The sequence below is a fragment of the Callospermophilus lateralis genome, chromosome 6 (assembly GCF_048772815.1).
Source record: "Callospermophilus lateralis isolate mCalLat2 chromosome 6, mCalLat2.hap1, whole genome shotgun sequence".
Taxonomy (NCBI): domain Eukaryota; kingdom Metazoa; phylum Chordata; class Mammalia; order Rodentia; family Sciuridae; genus Callospermophilus; species Callospermophilus lateralis.
In genome coordinates, this window is record NC_135310.1 from 85,584,048 (window position 1) to 85,606,959 (window position 22,912).

The window sequence follows — 22,912 nt, forward strand, 5'->3', positions numbered from 1 at the left end:
AAAATGTTCTAGGATATTAGCTAAGCATTTTTTTCATAACAAAAAAAATTTAGTATTAACCAATTATTTAGATAATTATTAAACTTGAAAACACCTTAAATTGGTGACATTATAGGGAATTCAGGGATGCAGAACACCTTCAACAGAGTTTTTCATCTAGAGTTGCAGAGGAAGATGCCAAGAACCACATACTTGGAGAAGCTGTTATGCCGAAGGATATGTATGTTTTTCTTACCTCAAAAAATCATCTTCTCTAATATTCTATCATATCATGACTATAAAAATAATGATAATTTACTATGAATTTTTTTAAAAACTAGGAGAAAGGATATTGAACATTTCTGCCACAAAGAAATTATGAATGTTTGAGGAGACATTTTTATCCTGATTTGAACAGTACACAATGCATACATGTAATTAAACCATTATATGAAATACCATAAGTATGTGTGAGTTTATGGATAAATTTAAAATATATATATATTTTTTTTTAATTACCTTCCTGGGCTACAGATGTGGCTCAGTGGCAGAGCACTTGCCTAGCACACGTGAGGCACTGGGTTCCATCCTCAGCACCACATAACAAATAAAATAAAGGCAGTCTATCCATCGACAACTACAAAAAAAATTAAAAATAAATAAATATATATTTTTAAAAAGTCACCTTCCCCAGATGACTCTAATACCCATTGCCTGTACTCACTAGGAACAACAAACCCATAACAGTACAATGACTTCACAGAACCTCACAGTGACAAGTGACCACTTAACTGCTGATTTCCAGGCACTACACACTCCTCAGAGAGCCAGGAAAGATAATATCACATTTTGGTATGTCCAGTTTTTAATGTTTGAAAATAATATATTCCATGTGATGCCTAAGATTCAAATGGTAAACACTTTCAGTTATCTGTATACCAATTAATCATAACACTATTTTCCCAGAATGTTTTTAATAAAAATGTATTATAAAATTGTAAGAAATTTATATTACAGTAATATTTTTTCTTTCCTTGGTTAGAACCTAGACTTCCATTCCATGAGATCTTTATACATATCAAAACATTTGCCAAATATCTGACACGGTTTATGGTGGTCTGTTCTAAAACAGGTGAATTGATAACATCTCAATATTCTTTCATCTCTTGAATTTTATGATTAAAATTTTAATGCCCTAAAGATTGCTAAAGCAATCTAAGTTTTAAAGACTTGGGTTATGTTGTAAGAAAACATGGGAAAGAATAAATTCAAAGTAAATATCTACCTTCACATATTTTAGGTAATCACAAAAAGAAAAACTAATGAGAGCTCACTAGGCAGAAGCATTTAACTGCATCATATGTAGAGGGTGCACCAAACTTGGGTTCTGAAGGAAGAATGAAGAATTTACTGTAATTGAGAGTATGGGTTATATTTTCTTCAAGAACATATTTATGTGACCTTAGAAAAATGAATTCAGAATGCATTTAACATCTATAAACTCCAGAATGACAGAAAAGGCATATGGAATTTTGACCTTGTTCTAATTTAAATTCCTCTAATCTCATTTTTGTGTCTTTTTTTTTTTTTTAATTTCCACAGATGTTGCCAATGGCTCAGTCGGGCACTTTCCTCTTGCTCTTGATGACACACACCTCAATGAAATTCTCGGTAGCCTCAATGACACCAACAAGCCTACAACAGTAAGAAGTTCTGAGTCAATCTAGCTCTTCACCTGCCTGTTTCCCCCTCAATACCTAACAGAACCTTACAAACAGTAGGTACTCACCAGGCATTAGAGTGAGTGAATCCATCAATGAATCACCTTCTCCACTATATAACCCCCTGCAAACAAAAAGTCATGTCCACCATGGGTAGGTTAGATAAATATCAGAATGACCAAAACTCTTCAAATCAGACTGAATGAAAATAGAAACTATGTTCTCAGGAAGAGGAGCATGGTCATACTGTGAGTGAAGAAGTATGTAGATGAGAGGATTGTTATAGAATTTAATGTTGATTGTGAAAACAGGGAAGTGTTTAAGCTCCCCAAAATGCTTGGAGCCCAGACACCAGTGCCAAGGCAGGGAATCACTGTCCTCATTACCAATGAGTAATAGGTTGGGAAGGTGGGCAACAGACAATTAAGGGGACAGAATGTCGAGATTGAAAACTAGAACCTGGATCCACATCCTTGATACATTGCCAGAGCAACCATGCCCACTTGCCCCCGTGGCCTGGGAGACCTCTACCCTTCATGCCATCCTTATGAAGCACAGGTCAGCTGCAGGGCAAGGGCAGAAAATTCAGTCTCTCCAGCTCTGAATGAGAAATCAAAAATTAGAATCCTGCTGACCATTCTCTCTGTTCTTTAGGCCAGATGTCTGCAGGTTTGGTTAAACTACACTATGCTGTTTTTCTCTGAAAAATCCTGCTTCATCAACAGGGAAAGTACTGTGGGAAAAAAACAATTGACTATAGTTTCAAATATATTTACTATAAAATTTCTAAGATAACTAGTTGGTCATTTTTCTCATATGACTTATATCCCGTCTTCTTCAAAATCTAATATTGGTCTCTCTCTGTGTAAATATCCCCCAAATATTCCATTCAGTATTCATCACTTTAGCTTCTTAACCTTTTTATTGTATATCTATCACCGATTTCTTCGCTCAGCAAACATTTTACTAGAATACGCTTTGGACTGTGCACCAAAGATCCCAAGATGAGCAAGACACAGCCCCTACCTTTATGAAGTTATAATGCAATTAAATCTGACAAAATAGTCTAAAAGTTTTGATTGAAGATGGCAGGTATACAGACTGAGACCAAATGATTAAACCAGGCAGGTTGCAGGGGATGCAATCCTTAGTCATGTATATTCACTGATTTTCGTGTATAAACTGTCCCTGTATTTTTTGGTTTGAAAGATTCAGTGGCATATGAGAATCATGCAGGGCAAAAATGTTTGTACATAAAAAGACTCCAGGTGAGTATTTGAAGAGTTCTAACTGTCAGTACTACAGGAGTACAGAGCGGGCAAATATTTCTAGACCCTAGGAGGTCAGAGGAAGTATTATTTTAGACATATCATGAATTATTAGTAAGAAGAAAAAAAGCATGTGTGAATGTGGGGGAGGGATGGGGTATGTGTGTGTGTGTGTGTGTGTGTGTGTGTGTGTGTGTGTGATTGCTGAAGATGGGGAGAAGTGAGGAGGGTCTTCAATGAGGAAACTAGCAGGAACATGCTCTTTCTGGGCAATCTGTCAGACTATAGGAGAAGGGAGAGAATTTTTTCAAGCAGGCTGGAAAAATACTATGGAGAGCCTTAAATGCTAGAAAGAGAGTCTGGTTTTAACCCATAGATAATAGGGAGTCTGATGGTGGTGAGGGAGAGGGATGAAAATCTAATACATTTCATAAATGTTCTTTATAAACAACACAGAGTCTGGGGAAGGATGGTTGGATGGTGAAAGAGGAATATTCATCAAAGGGCACAAAGTTTCAGTTAGACATGAGGAAAATTTAGTGATCTATTGCAAAGAATGCTGACTCTAATCAATAATATTGCATTGCATATTTCAAAATTGCTGAAAGAGTAGATTTAAATGTTTTCTCCACAAAAAAAGTGATGAGTATTTGAAATGATGGACTTGTTAATAAGCCTGATGTAATCATTCCACATTGTAAATATATATCAAAACATCTCATATACAATTATCATTTGTTAATGAAAATAATCTTTAAACGGTAAAGACAATGAAAACTTTAAGTGGCTGAGAATAACTTCTCAGTAGTACATTTTTAAAATGTATTTGTTTCATCTGAATTTCTTTTTTTAATTAAATTTTTAATTTTTTCTAATTAGTTATTCATATAAATTTCAAATGTGCCTAATGAATGTTAAGCTTCTAGAGGATAATACCAGATGCCATCCTTTTCTCTTAGTGCCCCATAGATCCTGGCACTGTGATACACACAGATATTCAATGGATATTTTTAAATGAATGGATGAAATTCTCCTAAATAAATTGTCAGGAGCTGATTAAATGTGAACCCACATCCTCTATGTGTCCCACTACAGCTGGAGGTCATCCAGTTGTTCATGTCCATGGAAGGGGAGACCTTGTCGCCAGAAATGAGAACATGTCTGCCACCAGCCAGCTGATTTCTGTCCTTCATGGTTGTTCTCTTTTTTCAGCTCCCTTAACTCTAATTTCATTAGACCAGAGACCCACTCCATTTTCTACAGTCATATTTCTTACTTTTGTGAGAAATCTGTATAGCTGTCAGTGTCGTCTGAGTACTCAGAAAATCTGACAACCCCAACTTGGAAACTCAGCAGCAGGCTTACCCTGTATCCTGGGGACTCAAGTGCATTCAGGGCACTGAGCCACCCCTGCTGGTTTCCAAGCCAACAGGCAAGAAGGATTACCCCCTGGCCCTTTGTGATCAAGATCAAATTCCCATCTTCAGAACAGTGTTTCCATTCTCAGCCACATGCCTCCAAAGGTGGCCCAAATATGTCATTCCTTCTGAAAAAAATTTCAAACTCTCTTCTGGCCTGATAGGACTTTTTATTTTCAATGTGAAGTTTGAGTGCAGATGTTCTAATTAATTCTAGATTCTTCTCTACAAAGGACTATTAAATAGTATCTCATTATCTGCAGGTTACCATCTCTAATCCAATCCTCAACAAAAAGTATTGCTAAGTCAGACAACAATGTGGTACAATCCTAATGAAGCACCATCAATATATATGATAATATAAAATGATTACTTAAGCACCACTAGAGAATATGATGGATTGAAATACAAATTTTTCACTCATAATACTTTGTCTTTACATAAGATTTCCAGTTTTACATATTGATCAATTTTAAGATATGACATTTTTTATTTTTTATTTGATCTTTTTAGTCATACATGAAGTAGAATGTGTTTTGACATACTATGTATAAATGGAGTATAATTTTATTTAAGATTGGCTTATTTCACTTAGCATGATAGTCTTCTGTTTCATCTATTTAGCTGCAAATGCCATTATTTCATTCTTCTTTTATGGCTGAGTAATATTCTATTGTGTATATGTACCACATTTTCTTTATCCATTCATCTGCTGAAGGGCACCTAGTTTGGTTCCATAGCTTGGCTAGTGTGAATGGAGCTGCTATAAACATTTATGTGGCCATATCACAATATTATACTGATTTTAAGTCCTTTAGGTATATACCAAGGAGTGGGATAACTGGGTCGAATGGTGGTTCCATTCCAAGTTTTCTGAGGAATTTTCATACTGATTTCTAGAGCAGTTGCACCAACTTACAGTTTCACCAGCAATGTATGAGTGTGCCTTTTCTCCCACATCCTCACCAACATTTATTATTACTTTTATTCTTGATTATTGCCATTCTTAACTGAAGTAATATGAAATCCCAGTGTAGTTTTTTTGGTTTTTGTGTGTATGGGGTTTTTTTGGTTGGGGGCAGTTACTGGGGATTGTACTTAGTGGCACTTGACCACTGAGCCACATCCCCAGCCCTATTTTGTATTTTAGTTAGAGACAGGGTCTCACTGAGTTGCTTAGTTCCCTGCCTTTTGCTAGGCTGGCTTTGAACTCACCATCCTCCTGCCTCAGCCTCAGTGTAGTTTTAATTTGCATTTCTCTAATTGCTAGAGATGTTGAATATATATATATATATATATTTGTTAATTGATTATATTCTTCTGTGAAGAAGACATGACATTTTTCATGCATGATGAGTGAAAGGATATATATGGTAAGGAGTGTTATATGTATGTATATATATATATATATATATATATATATATATATATATATATATATTTTTTTTTTTTTTCATGAAGATCACAGACTCAGAATAACAGAGTTCTCAAGGATTCTATAATAGCTAACTCATTGGAGCTTTGGTACTTAATTTAATTCCTCACGAAATTCAGAGACCTCCTCTGGTCACTAAGTCTTTTAATCTAAAAGCACCTGAGCCTGCATAATATACCTCTAGATACAGTATCAATATGTTATATGATATATCATGTGTTTCTGGCTTACATTAATAGGAATCCTTATTTTTTGACTCAGGAACAAGAGACTGAACTCACTAATGTTTCAGAGGACCCGCTGGAGGAGGACCCACTGGAGCAGAGGGTGGAGTTCAGCATCTCTCTGCCAAACCAGAAGTTCAAGGCAGAGCTTTCTGACTCCCACTCCACTTACTACCAGGAGATGGCAGGAAAGTCACAGCTGCAGGTGAGTGGACAGTGCCACACAACTATATCCCAACAGTGGCTCAGAGTGTGGGAGTTAACAGAACACATACCCTTTGGGATAGTATTTGCCACTTCTTGTGACCAGGCATCCATTTTTAATTATCAAAAAGAAAAGAAACACTACAATAAGTCCTAGAATGTGCACAAATTGTCCATTCTCTTTTCCATTCTTAAATGTTATTTACCTTCAGATTTTCTTTAAATAGTATTAGGCTTTTAAACCTCATTTAACCGATACCACAGAAATTCTGTCTAAATGATAATTATGGTGATGCTTTCATGAGTATATAGTTATCTCAAAACTCATTGAGTTTTATACATTAAATATATTCAGTTCTTTCATATATATTCAGTCAATCATATATCAGTAATGTGGATTACAATTCTAAAGGAATAAAATAAAATAAAATGACTACATAGGAACCAACTAGACAATATAGTGGGTTGAAATATGAATTCTAATACCCAATCTTTGTCTCTACATAATATTTACATTTTACAGTTTGATGAATTGAAAGACATGACATTTTTTATGAGTGATAAGGAGAAAGCAATTATATTGTCCATGTCATCAATTATCACATGTGTCTGTCCCTGAATTCAAATGCTGTTTTATTTTCTGCAGGGTAAATCCAATGACTCTGCTGTGTAGTATCTACAAGCTTTGATAAGGCCCTTGCCTTCCTTTTAAGCCCCATCTTACACCAGTTTCTTTCATCCCCTTTGCACTCTAGTTTCTAGAAATACAAAACTATTTGCAAATTTTCCTCACTTTTAGCTTTTATGTATGCTGCCTTGTTGGTCCAGAATGCTCTTCCCCAAGCCTCATTTTAGGTATACTGTCACAGAGGGTTCCCTCCACCCATTCTGACTTCAGTACCTGTCTGCCAAGTTCACAAAAACCTAGTACACTGCTGTCACATCACTGATGACCCTGTCTTGAGGTCACTGTTTACATGTTTATGCCTTTGCTATCTCTATTCTTTCCTCCTCACAAACCACCCTCACCACCACCAGGGTATAAGCTTTCTTCCCCTCAAGAGCAGGAATTGTTTAACTTCTGAAGCCTAACCTCCTAAGGCAGAGCTTGGGACAGTAATTGTTATAAATGCCTCTGAAAAATAGAAGCACCATGAGATTATATAACTGTGAACCACGTTTATGGATAGCCCAAGTGTGCATGAATCTTACTCTGCATGGCCAGAGAACAAAAGGGCACCTGCTTCTCATGTTTGAAGAATTTAATACTTATCTCTTCTTACCCAGAGAAAAGATGAAGACGTGAAATATTCTTAACCTCCAACCCCACTCTGCATCAGCATTCAGTCAATAAAATATAAAGCATCATTTCTATAAAACTTCAAAGAGAAATACTCAGCTTAGGAACCACACAAGTACTTAGACATGGGTTATTAGACAGAATGAGCTTTTAAAAGTTTGTTAACTTTTCCATTTGTTCTTTGAAACATTCTTTTTGGCAAATTTTTAATATACTCAGAGTATCTTCAAAGTCAGATAATTGGCCATAGACTCTTCACTGACGTGTTGTTAATTTTCTAAGCACCTAAATGGAAAATAACAGAAATACATTGAGGTATTTTTAAAATCTAAGTTTCAATTCCCATTTGTGCCAAGAATTAGCATTGAACATTTGGGGATCATGCTTTCCCCAGTCTTAGAAATCAAAGATAACCTCAAAGTCCCTTTCTGAGTCTAGCTTTTTAACTGCTGTAAAAAGAAATAATAGTGAACACTGTTCTTAATGCTTTACATGGTACTAACTCTTTTGATTTTTCACACAATCACATAAGTAAGTAATATTATTTCCCTTTTTTATAGGTGAGAAAACTGAGGCACAATAAAACTAATTATTATCTTCCAAAGATATTATCTGGCATCTGTTATCTGGCAAACCCAAGATTCAATCCAGGACATATGGCATCAGAACCATTGCTCTTAATCACTATGCTACACTTCCTAATTTTTCCCAAATAAATATTGTTGAGGAAAGGACTATTGTTGCATCGTCCTCAAATGAGCACCACCCTCCTTGTAGTCTCTGAAAAACGTGCCAGGTACAGAAGAGGATATCTTGGCCAGTCTGAACTCAAAGACCCATCAACTTATTCCTGCTGGTTCCCTTTTAACAGTCGAATTTCTCTAAGATGGAGCCTCTGCTTACAGCATCTGTTCTCCTCCCAGGCTCCTGGGCAGGACCACCTCAAGGCCTGCCTTCAGACAACCAGTCAGCCCACCACAACCCAAAGCTACATTAGCACAACCATTCAGGCCCATCAGGAATTAATGGACAGTGCTCTGCTGTAATTTAATTTCCACAATAAACCTAATGAGAAATTTAATACAAATGTCAAAAGGAATCGCTTAGCTGTTGTCTGAATGCTTTCTCTTGTGCAAACAATTCACTGGGAACTCAACAGAGCTGCTTTTTTTACAGCCCCATTACGGCAGACTCAGGGAGAAGACCCCTGTGCATTTAGTGTTATTAATAGGTTAACTGGGCACTTAATTAGCAATTAAGTGGTTAGAGCTCCATGATTGGAAGGTCCCCCAGAAGATTACTTAGCAGAATTAACTGAAGTCTTTTGTCGTCTCCTCCCTAGACACTGTCTACACCCTCCTAAGCAAAGCTGATTCTTAATCAATTGCAGACAGGTTCACAAAGCGGGCATGGACACAAACAATAAATTCTCTCCACCAGAGCCAATGCTGTGGAGCATTCCTGGAGGGCAGGACAGCTCTCCCCAGTGCTGTTCCTTGCTGTCAGCGCAGCAACTGCTTCTACAGAGGCAGTTCTTTCCTTGATTGACTGTTTTCATATGTATAGCTGTCTCTGACTCTCCAGCTCTAAACACTGCAGCTCACATTTAAACCTTCAGTCCCTGTTGCTATTACTGGAGTAGCACAACAAATTCCCTGTAGCCCCAAAGCTGTTTATCACAGGAGACCAAAGCAGATCTGAAGTATGTACATATAGCCCTTTCCCGCTCCATAATAAAGATCAGCTGTACAGAGCTCAGACTCCTAGTTCTCTGTTAAACCCATAGCAGGACAGGGGTGGAGGCACAGAAACTTACTACCAGGCCATTTGTCCCTAATATCTTTAGGGACCCTCACCCTGCCCTCCCCTATTGAGTTAAAAAAAAAAAAAAAAAAAAAAAAAAAAGTCTGAAATCTGACTCTGCCCTTGCTAGGTTCCACGCTGTGTGGTCACTGGGGAAGTAAAAGAAAATTAGGCCCTCAAAGTCCCTAGTAATCTAGTAGGCAAGATAGAATATAGGCAAATAAGTAATTTAGTGTCACCAACTCTGCCAGAGTGAGCCAGGCACCTATTACCTGTTAGATATTCCTTACAGCAACCTTGTAGCATCAGTATTGTTATCCCATTTGGGCTAAGAAGATGAAAATTCAGAGATTAAGCAATAAATTCAAGGTCTTGCAGCTAAAAAAGAAATAGTAGAACCATTATTTTAACACAGGTCTACACAAGGCTCTTCTTATCACCCATCATTGGAGTTCCTATACATGCAGGAAAGGAAAACTCTTTTTAATACTGATACAAGGAAATGTAATTAGAAGGTAAATGAGTCTTCTGGGGGCAAAAAAATATCATGATGCAGCCCAAAGTCCAGTTTGAGTGATTTGGGGATTATCTGTCCATCACTGCTCTCATCCTTGGCACAGGTAGAGTCAGCAGTAATTTTAGATCTGGTGACTACACAGTGACATGTTGACAAGTTTAGAGAATAAAGAGATACACTCAATTCAAATAATATTTTCTGAGTTCCTACTATGTGAATGACAATCTGCTAGAAACTAAGAACAAAGCAGGTAAAAATGAATGCACAAGTCATAATTTATGCAGCTAAGGAGCATGATCTCAGAAGGAAACTGATATGTGCCTTACAAGCCTATGTGTGATATACTGTAATAATATCTAGAGTGCAGAGGAAAGAAGTAACTTCACCTAATCCTGGAACTCTACAAAAGCTTTCCAGTTGGCAAGATGTTCAATCTGGCTTTGCAAATGGGTATGGGCAGGGGAAGCAGTCAATGAGCAGAAGATGGGGGGGTCATCTTGGGCTAAAAAAAAAAAAAATCCAGGCTGGGTGCAGTGGTATACACCTATAATCCCAGCAGCTCTGGAGGCTGAGGCAGGAGGATCACAAGTTCAAAGCCAGCCTCAGCAATGGCAAGGCCCTAAGCAACAGTGAGACCCTGTTTATAAATAAAATAGGGCTTGGGATGTTGCTCAGTGGTTGAGTGCCCCTGAGTTCAATCCCAGGTACCTACCTCCAAAAACAAAAAAGAAAAAGAATCCATAACATAGGTACCTAGAGAAATAGAAGTGCATGTAGGATGGGAGAAGGGCAAGGGTCAGTTTAATGTCACTAGAGGAGACAATATTGGCCAAGGGATAATGAAGGCAAGAAGTGTGACTGGTATGGCAGCTGGGCTGGGGGGATAAGATTCAGGAAGTTCTGAAATGCCTTTCTAAAGAATTGGACTTTACTCAACAGACAGTGCATACATTACAGGATTTTTAAAATATATGTTTTTTATTTGTTCTAAACAGTTATACATGACAGCAGAATGTTCTTTAATTCATTGTACACAAATGGAGCACAATTTTTCACTCTTCTGTATGCAAAGTAGAGTCACACCATTCATGCAAAATCATATATGTACCTAGGGTAATGATGTCCATTTCATTCTACCATCTTTCCTACCCTCTTCCCTTTCCTCCCTCCCCTTTGCTCAATCCAAAGTTCCTCCATTCTTCCCATGTCCCCACTCCCATTATGGATCAACATACACTTATAGAGAAATCATTTGGCCTTTGACTTTTGGGGGATTGGCTTACTGAGCTTAGTATGATAATCTCCAACTCCATTCATTTATCTGAAAATGCCATAATTTTATTTTCTTTTAATGCTGAGAAGTATTCCATTGTGTATATATACCACAGTTTCTTTATCCATTTATCCATCTAGGTTGGTTTCACAATTTAGCTATTGTGAATTGTGCTGCTAAAAATATTGATGTGGCTGTGTCATTGTAGTATGCTATTTTTAAGCAACAAAAGTGTTGGCAAGGATGTGGTGGGAAAGGCACACTCATACATTACTGGTAGGACTGCAAGTTGGTGCAACCAATCCGGAAAGGAGTATAGAGATTCCTTAGAAAACTTGGAATGGAACCCCATTTGAACCAGCTATCCCACTCCTCAGTCTGTACTTCATTTTTAATGAAGAGCAACAGATATGGAATGTTTAACTCACTTTGAAAAAACATGGCACTCAAAGAACCATTTCTCCTCCTTTTTCACACATACTCAGAAACCCCTTTCAGGAATGCAAGAGAGGTAATAGGGCAGGAGAACCAGCCAGGAATAAGAAGAATATGGTGAAAACAAAAGACATTGTGGGCTTCAAACTAACAGGAGTGTGTGGCTACATGTGAGAGGGTATCTGTGGATTCTGTCCTTTCTGATCCTGACTGAGATGGAGAGTCAAGGGGAAAAGGCAGATCTGTGAAAGAGAATGACCCCGATTTGGGCAGGGGTCCCCACAGCCTAACACAGTGCCTACTGTGGAATAAACAGAAGAGTAAGAAAGATGAGGAAGCTGAGAAGGCTGAGGATGGAGACATGTGGACTCCTTGTATTTAAAGTACAGAGTAAAGAAAGGAATAGGGTAGAACAAAGAAGACAGTGGTAAGAGAGATGGTAAAGGAACCAGGAAAGAGCAGGACTCTGTTAAGAAGTAATGAGAAATGCCACTGGATTAGGAGAGAGCCAAAGAGAATAGCCTGGAGAGAACCCTCCTCAGGTATCATTAACAAGAGCAAATTAATTAAGAAAACCTGTGCAGTCTACCTGACTCTAAGAGCAAACCTATCTATTACAGTCTGTTTCTACCACTTTGTTTAAGTATAGCAGCCATTTTGAATTTAATACCATCTTTATTATTATAGATATTTTCCAAGTCATCTAATTCAATTCATATAATATTGTAGTGAAAACATTATAGTCACTACAGTTATACAGTCAGAAAATATATTATTACTATGTAAGTGAAAATCCTATAGCCAAAATGTTTCCTCCAAATACCACATTAAAGTTGTTATATAAAGTAGCCATTAAAACAGGTCAAAACTACTCAATTATGGCTTTTAAATAAATAGCAAAACACTTTCCTCTGGATTTCAGAAATAACTGAGAATGAAGTTTGACCTCTTTCATTATTTCAATTTTCATTTTCCTTTTTTCCCCTAATCATCAAAAGTATTTAGGCTTTTACAGATAGGTAAGATCTGACCCAGTAGAACCAAAGAATATTTCATAAATGTCTTTCTCTCTTGCAGATGCAAAAGGTATTTAAGAAACTGCCAGGATTCAAAGAGATCCATGTGTTAGAATTTAGGTAAGTAAAAAAATTGGACTTTTCTCAATTTTTAAATTACTTTCTCCCTGTTCTCTTCTAAAAGTGATGTCGTAGGGATTATAAGGTCACTTTTCCCTCAATTGTTTAGCTCTGCCAAGCCCTGGTGGCTGAATATATTCCAGATAAAGGAATGTATTCATTAGATGTATCTCATTAGAACATGTATCTCATTAGAACATGAACATCCTGTAACACTGGATCTAGGCAGTCTGGTTCTTTGTCTTGTGAATTTGAGGAATGAAATCCACAAAAACAAGGGTGAGAGTAAAGTGACAAATTTACTATAATAACAGAAAGAAAGAAAACAGAGGTCCCAGAGGGGAGGGGCCACAGGAGAAGGATATCAATGGGTATCTGTAATCTATGGGGTTTAAAAGGCATATCTGATGGCCCAGCACAGGTGATTGGTGGGGTGAGAGATGTTAGCATGAACCAATCAAGCTCTCTGAACTCTGAGTTTAATAATCCAATCACAAATGCATGATTTTAATCTCTTGTTTACATCATTAGGCTGGGTCTTATCTGATAGTTTTTGTCATGTCTGTTAGAGGAAACATTTTGGATAGGGGTCTGCTTATGGTAGACCCTTGCGGGGGGGTAAGGGCAAGGGTAATAAGGAAGGGCTGCTGCGGTTGCTGTTGTGAGGAACACAAGTAGGTATTCTAGGTCAGAAGAAGGCATGTGGTTAATGCTGGCAGGGAACAGCGAGTCACAGGATGTCTTTCAGACCCAATATCTCCTTTCATGTTGGTATGAAGTCCCCTTTCCTTCCTGGGCTTCTCCAAGGCCCTTATCTTGGCTGCCTGTGGGAGATCTAACTTCCTGCCTCAATCCCATGATTTTTCAGGAGTGGCACAGGAATTGTGTTACTCTTTCCAGGAGTCAGAAACAATTTTTAAATTGTTTAGCTCTGCCAAGAGTGCCCTGTACAGAGCACTCAACTGCTTGTCCTTAGCAATGTTATTAATGAACCTCTTGAGAAAATACCTCAGGAGAGACAAATCCAAAAAAAAGGAGCAATTAATTTGCCTTCGTGTCAAATTGCATGGTTTCCTATCAAAGGTTACATATTATCTTGGGTTTAACAAACCGTGTTACTCAGGAGAGAGAGGCAAATCCAATGAAAAGTGGATGCAGAGGGGTGGAAGGAATGGGGTGGACAGGGTCAAGGGTACAAACAAGACTTCTAAAAGTATAACTTTTATATTATTTTAATATCTGAACCATAGTACTGTATTACCACTCAAAGATTATTAAATTAAAATTTTAAATATGAGAAACAAAATCATAATGTAATGCCACAATAAAGCAGGATCATGCTCCCAACACCTTGGCAGGAACAGGCCAGTAGCCCCATCCTGACACTCCAATGCAGGTGTGTGGGTTTAGGCAAGAAGTTCTCTTTATTCTACAGGTAGGGTCATAAGATGGTTTGATTTTGTTTCTGTTTGTTTGTTTAACAATGTGCAGACGGGGCAAATACTTGCCCTGGTATGAGCAGAATGCAGTTCCTTGAGCAGAAGGGAGAAAGCAGCCACACTGGAAGTTCCTCCAGGAGCTTCCCTATCTATGAGAAAGAGCTTCTAGGAGCACTTACAGGTGATTTCTTGCACAGTTGTTGGGCCGCCTGATTTGTATAACTCCGAAGAAAGAAAATGTTGAAAAACGAAAGCTATAAAAGATGAAACTCTTGACATTTACCAAAACAAACTCGTTTCTCTATATTTCAAGATGCTGCTCTGCAGCATTCCAAGTGAAATCAGATGGATTAGAGAAAAATAAAAAGTGATAGGAGAATATTTTGCATAGTTGGTAAGGCCTTCTGAATAAACTACTACAGTTAAAGAATAAATTTTTAAATCTAAAGCCAAAGGAAATGATGGAAATGGTTCTCCTGATGAATGATTAAATGTTGATTGTTCCTTCCCTTTAGCAAATGAAAAAACTAATCTAAAATAAGCCTATTGCATCAAGAAACAAAAATGTTAGGTGATGAAATTTTTCAAAGTAAAACTTTTAAACATATATCTCTGGAAGCAGAGTCTTTTCCAAGTGTTTATCTCTGTCAGGATTTATTCTTGCCAAAGATGCTTATAAGTAAGTTTGATCACATTTTCCCAATGATGTTAACTATGTCATAAGACTTCAATCCACCAGAAAAATATTTTGGCTCCTGAATAGAATAAATGATATGTTTGTGAGCAAGACAAACTTTTGGTCATCAATAAGAATGCTCATTATATTGCAAAAAAATTTAATATGAAGGAAATTGTTTCCTCATAGGGATAGATCTCCATAGAAGACTCAAAACTCAGAGTCTTATACTGTCTTTACTTTAACTCATTTGTATAAAAGCTGATTTATACTCTCAGAAGTACTATTGTATCAGAGACCTCATTTTATTCTCTTAACACAACTGGAAAATTAAGACATCTATTATTATTTTCACTGTTTAAATACTTTAACAATAGTATTTATGTGTAAAACTATATTTATCTTTACTGTAAATTATTTTTACTGTTAAAATTTAACAGTAAAGGTAAAATATTGCCTTATCCCGTATAGCAAATGTAGTAAACTATTCACAATCACTCAATATAGTTGGAGTGTACACTCTTTCAAAAACAGGTACACAAATGTTCATAGCAGCTTTACTTGTAATAACCAAGAACTGGAAACAACCAAAATATTCATCAACAGAGCAGTTGACCAACAGTAGCAGCATATTCTTATGACAGACTCCTTTTCAACAAAGAAATGAACTATTGGAAGATACAATAACATGGGTCTGTCTCAAAATAATGATGTTAAATGAAAGAAAACAAACAAAAATACATTATAATCACATTTATATTAAATTCTAAAAACTGCATACTGATCTATAATGATATAAAACAAATCAGAAGTTGCTTAGAGATAGTGGAGAGAGATGAAAAAGGATTACCAAGGGGCATGATAAAGCATTGGGGTGAAGAATATGCTCCCTGTCTTAATTGTGGTAATGGTTTACAGGTAGATAGTGTCAAATATATCAAATCATATGCCTTAAATATGTATGGTTTGTTTATGCAATGATAGGTGAATAAAGCAATTTTTTTTAATTAGCAGGGCTAGAGTCTTGGCCCAAGAAGCCTGGCCTCTCTCCTGAGCTTCATGGATCACAAATTATTGTTGGTCCTGTATGAATATCTACCTGGTAAAGAAGGAAATCTCTCCCCACAGAATAGGTTAGTTAAGTAGTCATAGATTCTTTCTGAAACCACAGAGGACAAGTGGGAGCATACCTATAACATGTCCACTGGAGTCATATTACATCAGAGGAAGAAAGCTAGATGAATTCATTGTTCAGGTAGGAACACCAGTGACACTAATGCCATCTCATGGGTAGTGTCTTTGTGAGCAACTATTTAAAATTTTGAAAACTGAATATAGCTTCTAAAGTGAATTTATACAAACCCAGAGGAGTCTAAGATATATCTCTCAGTTTTGGCAGCCAAAGTGCCTTTTTTCAGGCGATCAGCAGGTGGTGGTGGTATGGCAAAATGAGCCCAGGCAAGGGCAGATGGGCCAGAGTTTGAATCCTACCTCTACACATTCCAAATGATACTCTCCCTCTCACATCATGTTCCCATATCATGTGAAAACTGTGCTGTTGAAAAAAAAAAATTAAATGAGAACACATATGAACTGCTTGGTACATAGCACCCACTCAGTAAACAGGTACTGAATTTCTTTGCAAGCTGTCCCATGGTGAATTGGACCAATCCCTCAAATTTTATGGATCAAAGCAACTCAAAATATAGCCAATAAAACATTAGATCTAGGGTTGAACATCAGGTAAATTATCTTTAGGCATAAAGTAAACACCTAATGCTATTTAGGAGGTGAGAAACCCATGAATAAAATACTTTTTAAGAACTTCCTGGCTGGCAATAGCACCACTCAAAATGCATAGGATATACATGCAGCCTATTTAAGGAACAATATGAGGAAATAAAAGAGTTTAGGAGGAAGACCATAAAAACATACAACATTTTGAGCAAAAATTCAAATTCTAATAGAAATATCATGTAATGATGTTTACATCTGAGATTCATATAGCTGTCAATATTTCCTTCCAAATTCTTTTATTATTTTTTTTTATTAATTGCTCAAGACAATACAATGATTTTGACATATCATTCATTTGATTCAAATAGGGTATGAATTCTCATTTTTCCACGTGTACTGTTTATATGTGTCCTTCTAAGCTTTGGACAAACATAAGAAACTATGCAAAAATAATTTTATATATGAAATAATTCATTGAATGACTCAATAAATATCTTAAAACTTTCTCTCTCTTGCATGTTTCCATTGTACATGATGAAATGAAGACCAAAGAAAGAAACAAATGGGTAATTTGGGTTTTTTTAACTTTTAAAATATAGCATGGTTTCCTCCACAATTTGTATGTTGACTATGTACTAATAATTCTTACATATAATATCTAAGATATGCCAATGAGTTTCTTTTTCTTTAATTTTTATTGTAGGTTGTTCAAAACATTACATAGTTCTTGACATATCATATTTCACACTTTGATTCAAGTGGGATATGAACTCCCATTTTTACCCCATATACAGATTGCAGAATCACATCAGTTGCACAACCATTGATTTACATATTGCCATTCTGGTGTCTGTTGTATTCTGCTGCCTTTCCTATCCTCTACTATCCCTCATCCCCTCCCCTCCCATCTTCTCTCTCTATCCCAACTACTGTAATTCATTTCTCCCCCTTGTTTTTTTTTCCCCTTTCCCCTCACTTCCTCTTGTATGTAATTTTGTATAACCATGAGGGTCTCCTTCCATTTCCATGCAATTTCCCTTCTCTTTCCTTTTCCCTCCCACCTCTCACCCCTGTTTAATGTTAATCTTCTTCTCATGCTCTTCCTCCCAACTCTGTTCTTACTCTCCTTATATCAAAGAAAACATTCGGCATTTGTTTTTTAAGGATTGGCTAGCTTCACTTAGCATAATCTGTTCTAATGCCATCCATTTCCCTGCACATTCTATGATTTTGTCATTTTTTAATGCAGGCTAATACTCCATTGTGTATAAATGCAACATTTTTTTTTTATCCATTCATCTATTGAAGGGCATCTAGGTTGGTTCCACAGTCTTGCTATTGTGAATTGTGCTGCTATGAACATCGATGTAGCAGTGTCCCTGTAGCAGTCTCTTTTTAAGTCTTTAGGGAATAGACCGAGAAGGGGAATAGCTGGGTCAAATGGTGGTTCCATTCCCGCTTTCCAAGAAATCTCCATACTGCTTTCCAAATTGGCTGCACCAATTTGCAGTCCCACCAACACTGTACAAGTGTACCCTTTTCCCCACATCCTCGCCAGCACTTGTTGTTGTTTGACTTCATAATGGCTGCCAATCTTACTGAAGTGAGATGGTATCTTAGGGTGGTTTTGATTTGCATTTCTCTGACTACTAGAGATGGTGAGCATTTTTTCATGTACTTGTTGATTGACTGTATGTCCTCCTCTGAGAAGTGTCTGTTCAGGTCCTTGGCCCATTTGTTGATTGGGTTATTCGTTTTCTTATTGTTTAACTTTTTGAGTTCTTTGTATACTCTGGATATTAGGGCTCTGTCTGAAGTGTGAGGAGTAAAGATGTGTTCCCAGGATGTAGGCCCCCTATTTACCTCTCTTATTGTTTCTTTTGCTGAGAAAAAACTTTTTAATTTGAGTAAGTCCCATTTGTTGATTCTAGTTATTAACTATTGTGCTATGGGTGTCCTATTGAGGAATTTGGAGCCCGACCCCACAGTATGTAGATCGTAGCCAACTTTTTCTTGTATCAGACGCCATGTCTCTGATTTGATATCAAGCTCCTTGATCCATTTTGAGTTAAATTTTGTGCATGGCGAGAGAAAGGGATTCAGTTTCATTTTGTTGCATATGGATTTCCAGGTTTCCCAGCACCATTTGTTGAAGATGCTATCCTTCCTCCATTGCATGCTTTTAGCCCCTTTATCAAATATAAGATAGTTGTAATTTTCTGGATTGGTTTCTGTGTCCTCTATTCTGTACCATTGGTCCACCTGCCTGTTTTGGTACCAGTACCATGCTGTTTTTGTTACTATTGCTCTGTAGTATAGTTTGAGGTCTGGTATCACTATACCAACTGATTCACACTTCCTGCTTAGAGTTGTCTTTGCTATACTGGGTCTTTTATTTTTCCATATGAATCTCATAATTTCTTTATCTATTTCTACAAGTAATGCTGTTGGGATTTTGATTGGCATTGCAATGCATTAAAGCTATAGAGAACTTTTGGTAATATCGCCATTTTGATGATGTTAGTTCTGCCTATCCATAAACAGGGTATATTTTTCCATCTTCTAAGATCTTCTTATACTTCTCTTTTTAGGGTTCTGTAGTTTTCATTGTATAAGTCTTTCACCTCTTAGGTTGATTCCCAAGTATTTTTTTTTTTTGAGGATATTGTGAATGGAGTAGTTGTCCTCATTTCCATTTCAGAGGATTTGTCGCTGATATACAGGAATGCCTTTGATTTATGTGTGTTGACTTTATATCCTGCCACTTTGCTGAATTCATTTATTAGCTCTAATAATTTCTTTGTAGACCCTTTTGGGTCTGCTAGGTATAGAATCATGTCATCTGCACATAGTGATAATTTAAGTTCTTCTTTTCCTATTTTTATGCCTTTAATTTCTTTCGTCTGTCTAATTGCTCTGGCCAGTGTTTTGAGAACTATGTTGAACAGAAGTGGTGAGAGAGGGCATCCCTGTCTTGTTCCAGATTTTAGAGGGAATGCCTTCAATTTTTCTCCATTCAGAATGATGCTAGCCTGAGGCTTAGCATAGATTGCTTTTACAATATTGAGGTATGTTCCTGTTATCCCTAGTTTTTCTACAGTTTTGAACATAAAGGGATGCTGTACTTTGTCGAATGCTTTTTCCGCATCTATCGAGATGATCATATGGTTCTTATTTTTAAGCCTATTGATGTGGTGAATAACATTTATTGATTTCCGTATATTGAACCAAACTTGCATCCTAGGGATGAATCCTACTTGATCATGGTGCACAATTTTTTTGATATGTTTTTGTATCCGATTCGCCAGAATTTTATTGAGGATTTTTGCATCTAGGTTCATTAGAGAGATTGGTCTGTAGTTTTCTTTCTTTGAAGTGTCTTTGTCTGGTTTAGGAATCAGGGTGATGTTGGCCTCGTAGAATGAATTTGGAAGTTCTCCCTCTTTTTCTATTTCCTGAAATAGCTTGAAAAGTATTGGTATTCCTTCCTCTTTAAAGGTTTTGTAAAACTCTGCTGTATACCCATCCAGTCTGGGGCTTTTCTTAGTTGGTAGTCTTTTGATGGTTTCTTCTATTTCCTCAATTGATATTGGTCTGTTTAGGTTGTCAATATCCTCCTGACTCAATCTGGGCAGATCATATGACTCAAGAAATTTATCGATGCCTTCACTATCTTCTATTTTATTGGAGTATAAGGATTCAAAATAATTTCTGATTATCTTTTGTATTTCTGAAGTGTCTGTTGTGAAATTGCCTTTTTCATCCCGTATGCTAGTAATTTGAGTTCTCTCTCTTCTCTTTGTTAGCATTGCTAAGGGTCTGTCAATTTTATTTATTTTTTCAAAGAACCAACTTTTAGTTTTGTCAATTTTTTCAATTATTTCTTTTGTTTCTATTTCATTAATTTCAGCTCTGATTTTAATTATTTCTTGCCTTCTACTTCTTTTGCTGTTCTTTTTCTAGGATTTTGAGATGAAGTATGAGATCATTTATTTGTTGGTTTTTTCTTTTTTTAAGGAATGAACTCCAAGCAATGAATTTTCCTCTTAGAACTGCTTTCAATGTGTCCCATAGATTCCGATATGTTGTGTCTGTGTTTTCATTTATCTCTAAGAATTTTTTAATTTCCTCCTTGATGTCTTCTATAATCCATTGATCATTCAGTAACCTATTGTTCATTCTCCAAGTGATGCATGATTTTTCCTTCCTTCTTTTATCGTTGATTTTCAGTTTCATTCCATTATGATCAGATAAGATGCATGGTATTATCTCTACTCCTTTATATTGTCTAAGAGTTGCCCTGTGACACAATGTATGATCTATTTTTGAGAAGGATCCATGTGCTGCTGAGAAAAAAGTGTAACTGCTTGATGTTGGGTGGTATATTCTATATATGTCAATTAAGTCTAGGTTATTAATTATGTTATTGAGTTCTATAGTTTCCTTATTCAACTTTTGTTTGGAAGATCTGTCCAGTGGTGAGAGAGGTGTGTTGAAGTCTCCCATGATTATTGTATGGTGGTCTATTAGACTCTTGAACTTGAGAAGAGTTTGTTTGATGAACATAGCTGCACCATTGTTTGGGGCATATATATTTATGATTGTTATGTCTTGTTGGTGTATGGTTCCCTTGAGCAGTATGTAGTGTCCCTCTTTATCCTTTTTGATTAACTTTGGCTTGAAGTCTATTTTATTTGATATGAGTATGGACACTCCTGCTTGTTTCCGATGTCCATATGAGTGATATGATTTTTCCCAACCTTTAACCTTCAGTCTATGTATGTCTTTTCCTATCAAATGCGTCTCCTGTAGGCAGCATATTGTTGGGTCTTGTTTTGTGATCCATTCTACTAGCCTGTGTCTCTTAATTGGTGAGTTTAAGCCATTAACATTTAGGGTTATTATTGAGATATGGGTTGTTCTTCCAGTCATATTTGTTTATTTATGTTACTAAACATGGTTTGTTTTCCTCTTTGATTATTTTCCCCCCCTTTACTACACTACCTCCCACTGTTGGTTTTCATTGTTATTTTCCATTTCCTCTTCCTGTAATGTTTTGCTGAGGATTTTTTTGAGAGATGGTTTTCTAGTTGCAAATTCTTTTAACTTTTGTTTATTATGGAAGGTTTTAATTTCATCTTCCATCCTGAGGCTTAATTTCGCTGGATACACAATTCTTGGTTGGAACACATTTTCTTTCAGTGTTTGAAATATGTTATTCCAGGATCTTCTAGCTTTCAGAGTCTGTGTTGAAAGATCAGCTGTTATCCTGATTGGTTTACCCCTAAATGTGATCTGCTTCCTTTCTCTTGTAGCTTTTAAAATTCTCTCCTTATTCTGTATGTGGGCATCTTCATTATAATGTGTCTAGGTGTGGCTCTCTTATGATTTTGCACATTCGGCGTCCTGTAGGCTTCTAGGATTTGGGATTCTGTCTCATTCTTCAAGTCTGGGAAGTTTTCTCGTATTATTTCGTTGAACAGATTGCTCATTCCTTTGGTTTGGACCTCTATACCTTCCTGTATCCCCATGACTCTTAAGTTTGGTCTCTTTATGTTATCCCATATTTCTTGGATGTTCTGCTCATGGTTTCTTAACAGTCTCGCTGAGCTGTCTATGTTCTTTTCAAGTTGAAATACTTTGTCTTCATTGTCTGATGTTCTATCTTCTAAGTGTTCTACTCTGCTGGTAGTATTCTCGATTGAGTTTTTAAGTTGGTTTATTGCTTCCAGCATTTCTAGGATTTCTGTTTGTTTGGTTTTTATAACCTCTATCTCCCTGTATAATTGATCTTTTGCTTCTTGGATTTGTTTATGTAATTCATTTTTGAAGTGATCTTTCATTGTCTGATTTTGCTGTCTAATGTCTTCCTTGAGACTCCAGATCATCTGAAGCATGTATATCCTGAATTCTTTATCTGACATTCCATCTGCTGCAGATATTACCTCTTCTAAAGTTGAGTTGACCTGCATTGCTTGTGGTCCTTTCTTTCCTTGTCTTTTCATACTGATCGCGTTTCTTTCTGCTTGGTGAAACTGTTGTGTTATTGATTTTTCCCCCTATATATTTATATTGCTCTTGTATAGTTGCAAAGTCTCCCTCGCAGGCGCGGGCAGCAGCCCTGCTCCTCCTCCAATTGGGGCAATGTGCCTACCACATTGGCAGGCCGCTGGGCCTGTTCTGCCAGTGGGTCGCAGGTCCGCCTACCTTGCAGGGGCAGTTGGTGGCTCTGCCCCTCCGCAGGCCGCTGGACCTGTTCTGTTGGTGGTCACAGTTCCGCCTACCTTGCAGGCACCGGGGGGGTGCAGCTCTGTCCCTCCACAGGCCGCTGGGCCTGTTCTGCCGGT

The 22,912-nt window shown here is 37.0% G+C and overlaps 1 protein-coding gene across 2 annotated transcripts in view; it reads left to right on the forward strand.

Annotated features, from left to right (window-relative positions):
- LOC143402491 (interphotoreceptor matrix proteoglycan 1-like) overlaps nucleotides 1-22,912 on the forward strand; it is a 140,057-nt gene that overhangs the window by 39,394 nt on the left and 77,751 nt on the right. For both annotated transcript variants that reach the window (XM_077109551.1, XM_077109552.1), the window contains 4 exons: nucleotides 1,582-1,682; nucleotides 6,083-6,250; nucleotides 12,655-12,713; nucleotides 17,111-17,131. In XM_077109551.1, the coding sequence (XP_076965666.1) occupies nucleotides 1,582-1,682; nucleotides 6,083-6,250; nucleotides 12,655-12,713; nucleotides 17,111-17,131 (349 nt within the window). The remainder of the gene's footprint in view (nucleotides 1-1,581; nucleotides 1,683-6,082; nucleotides 6,251-12,654; nucleotides 12,714-17,110; nucleotides 17,132-22,912) is intronic.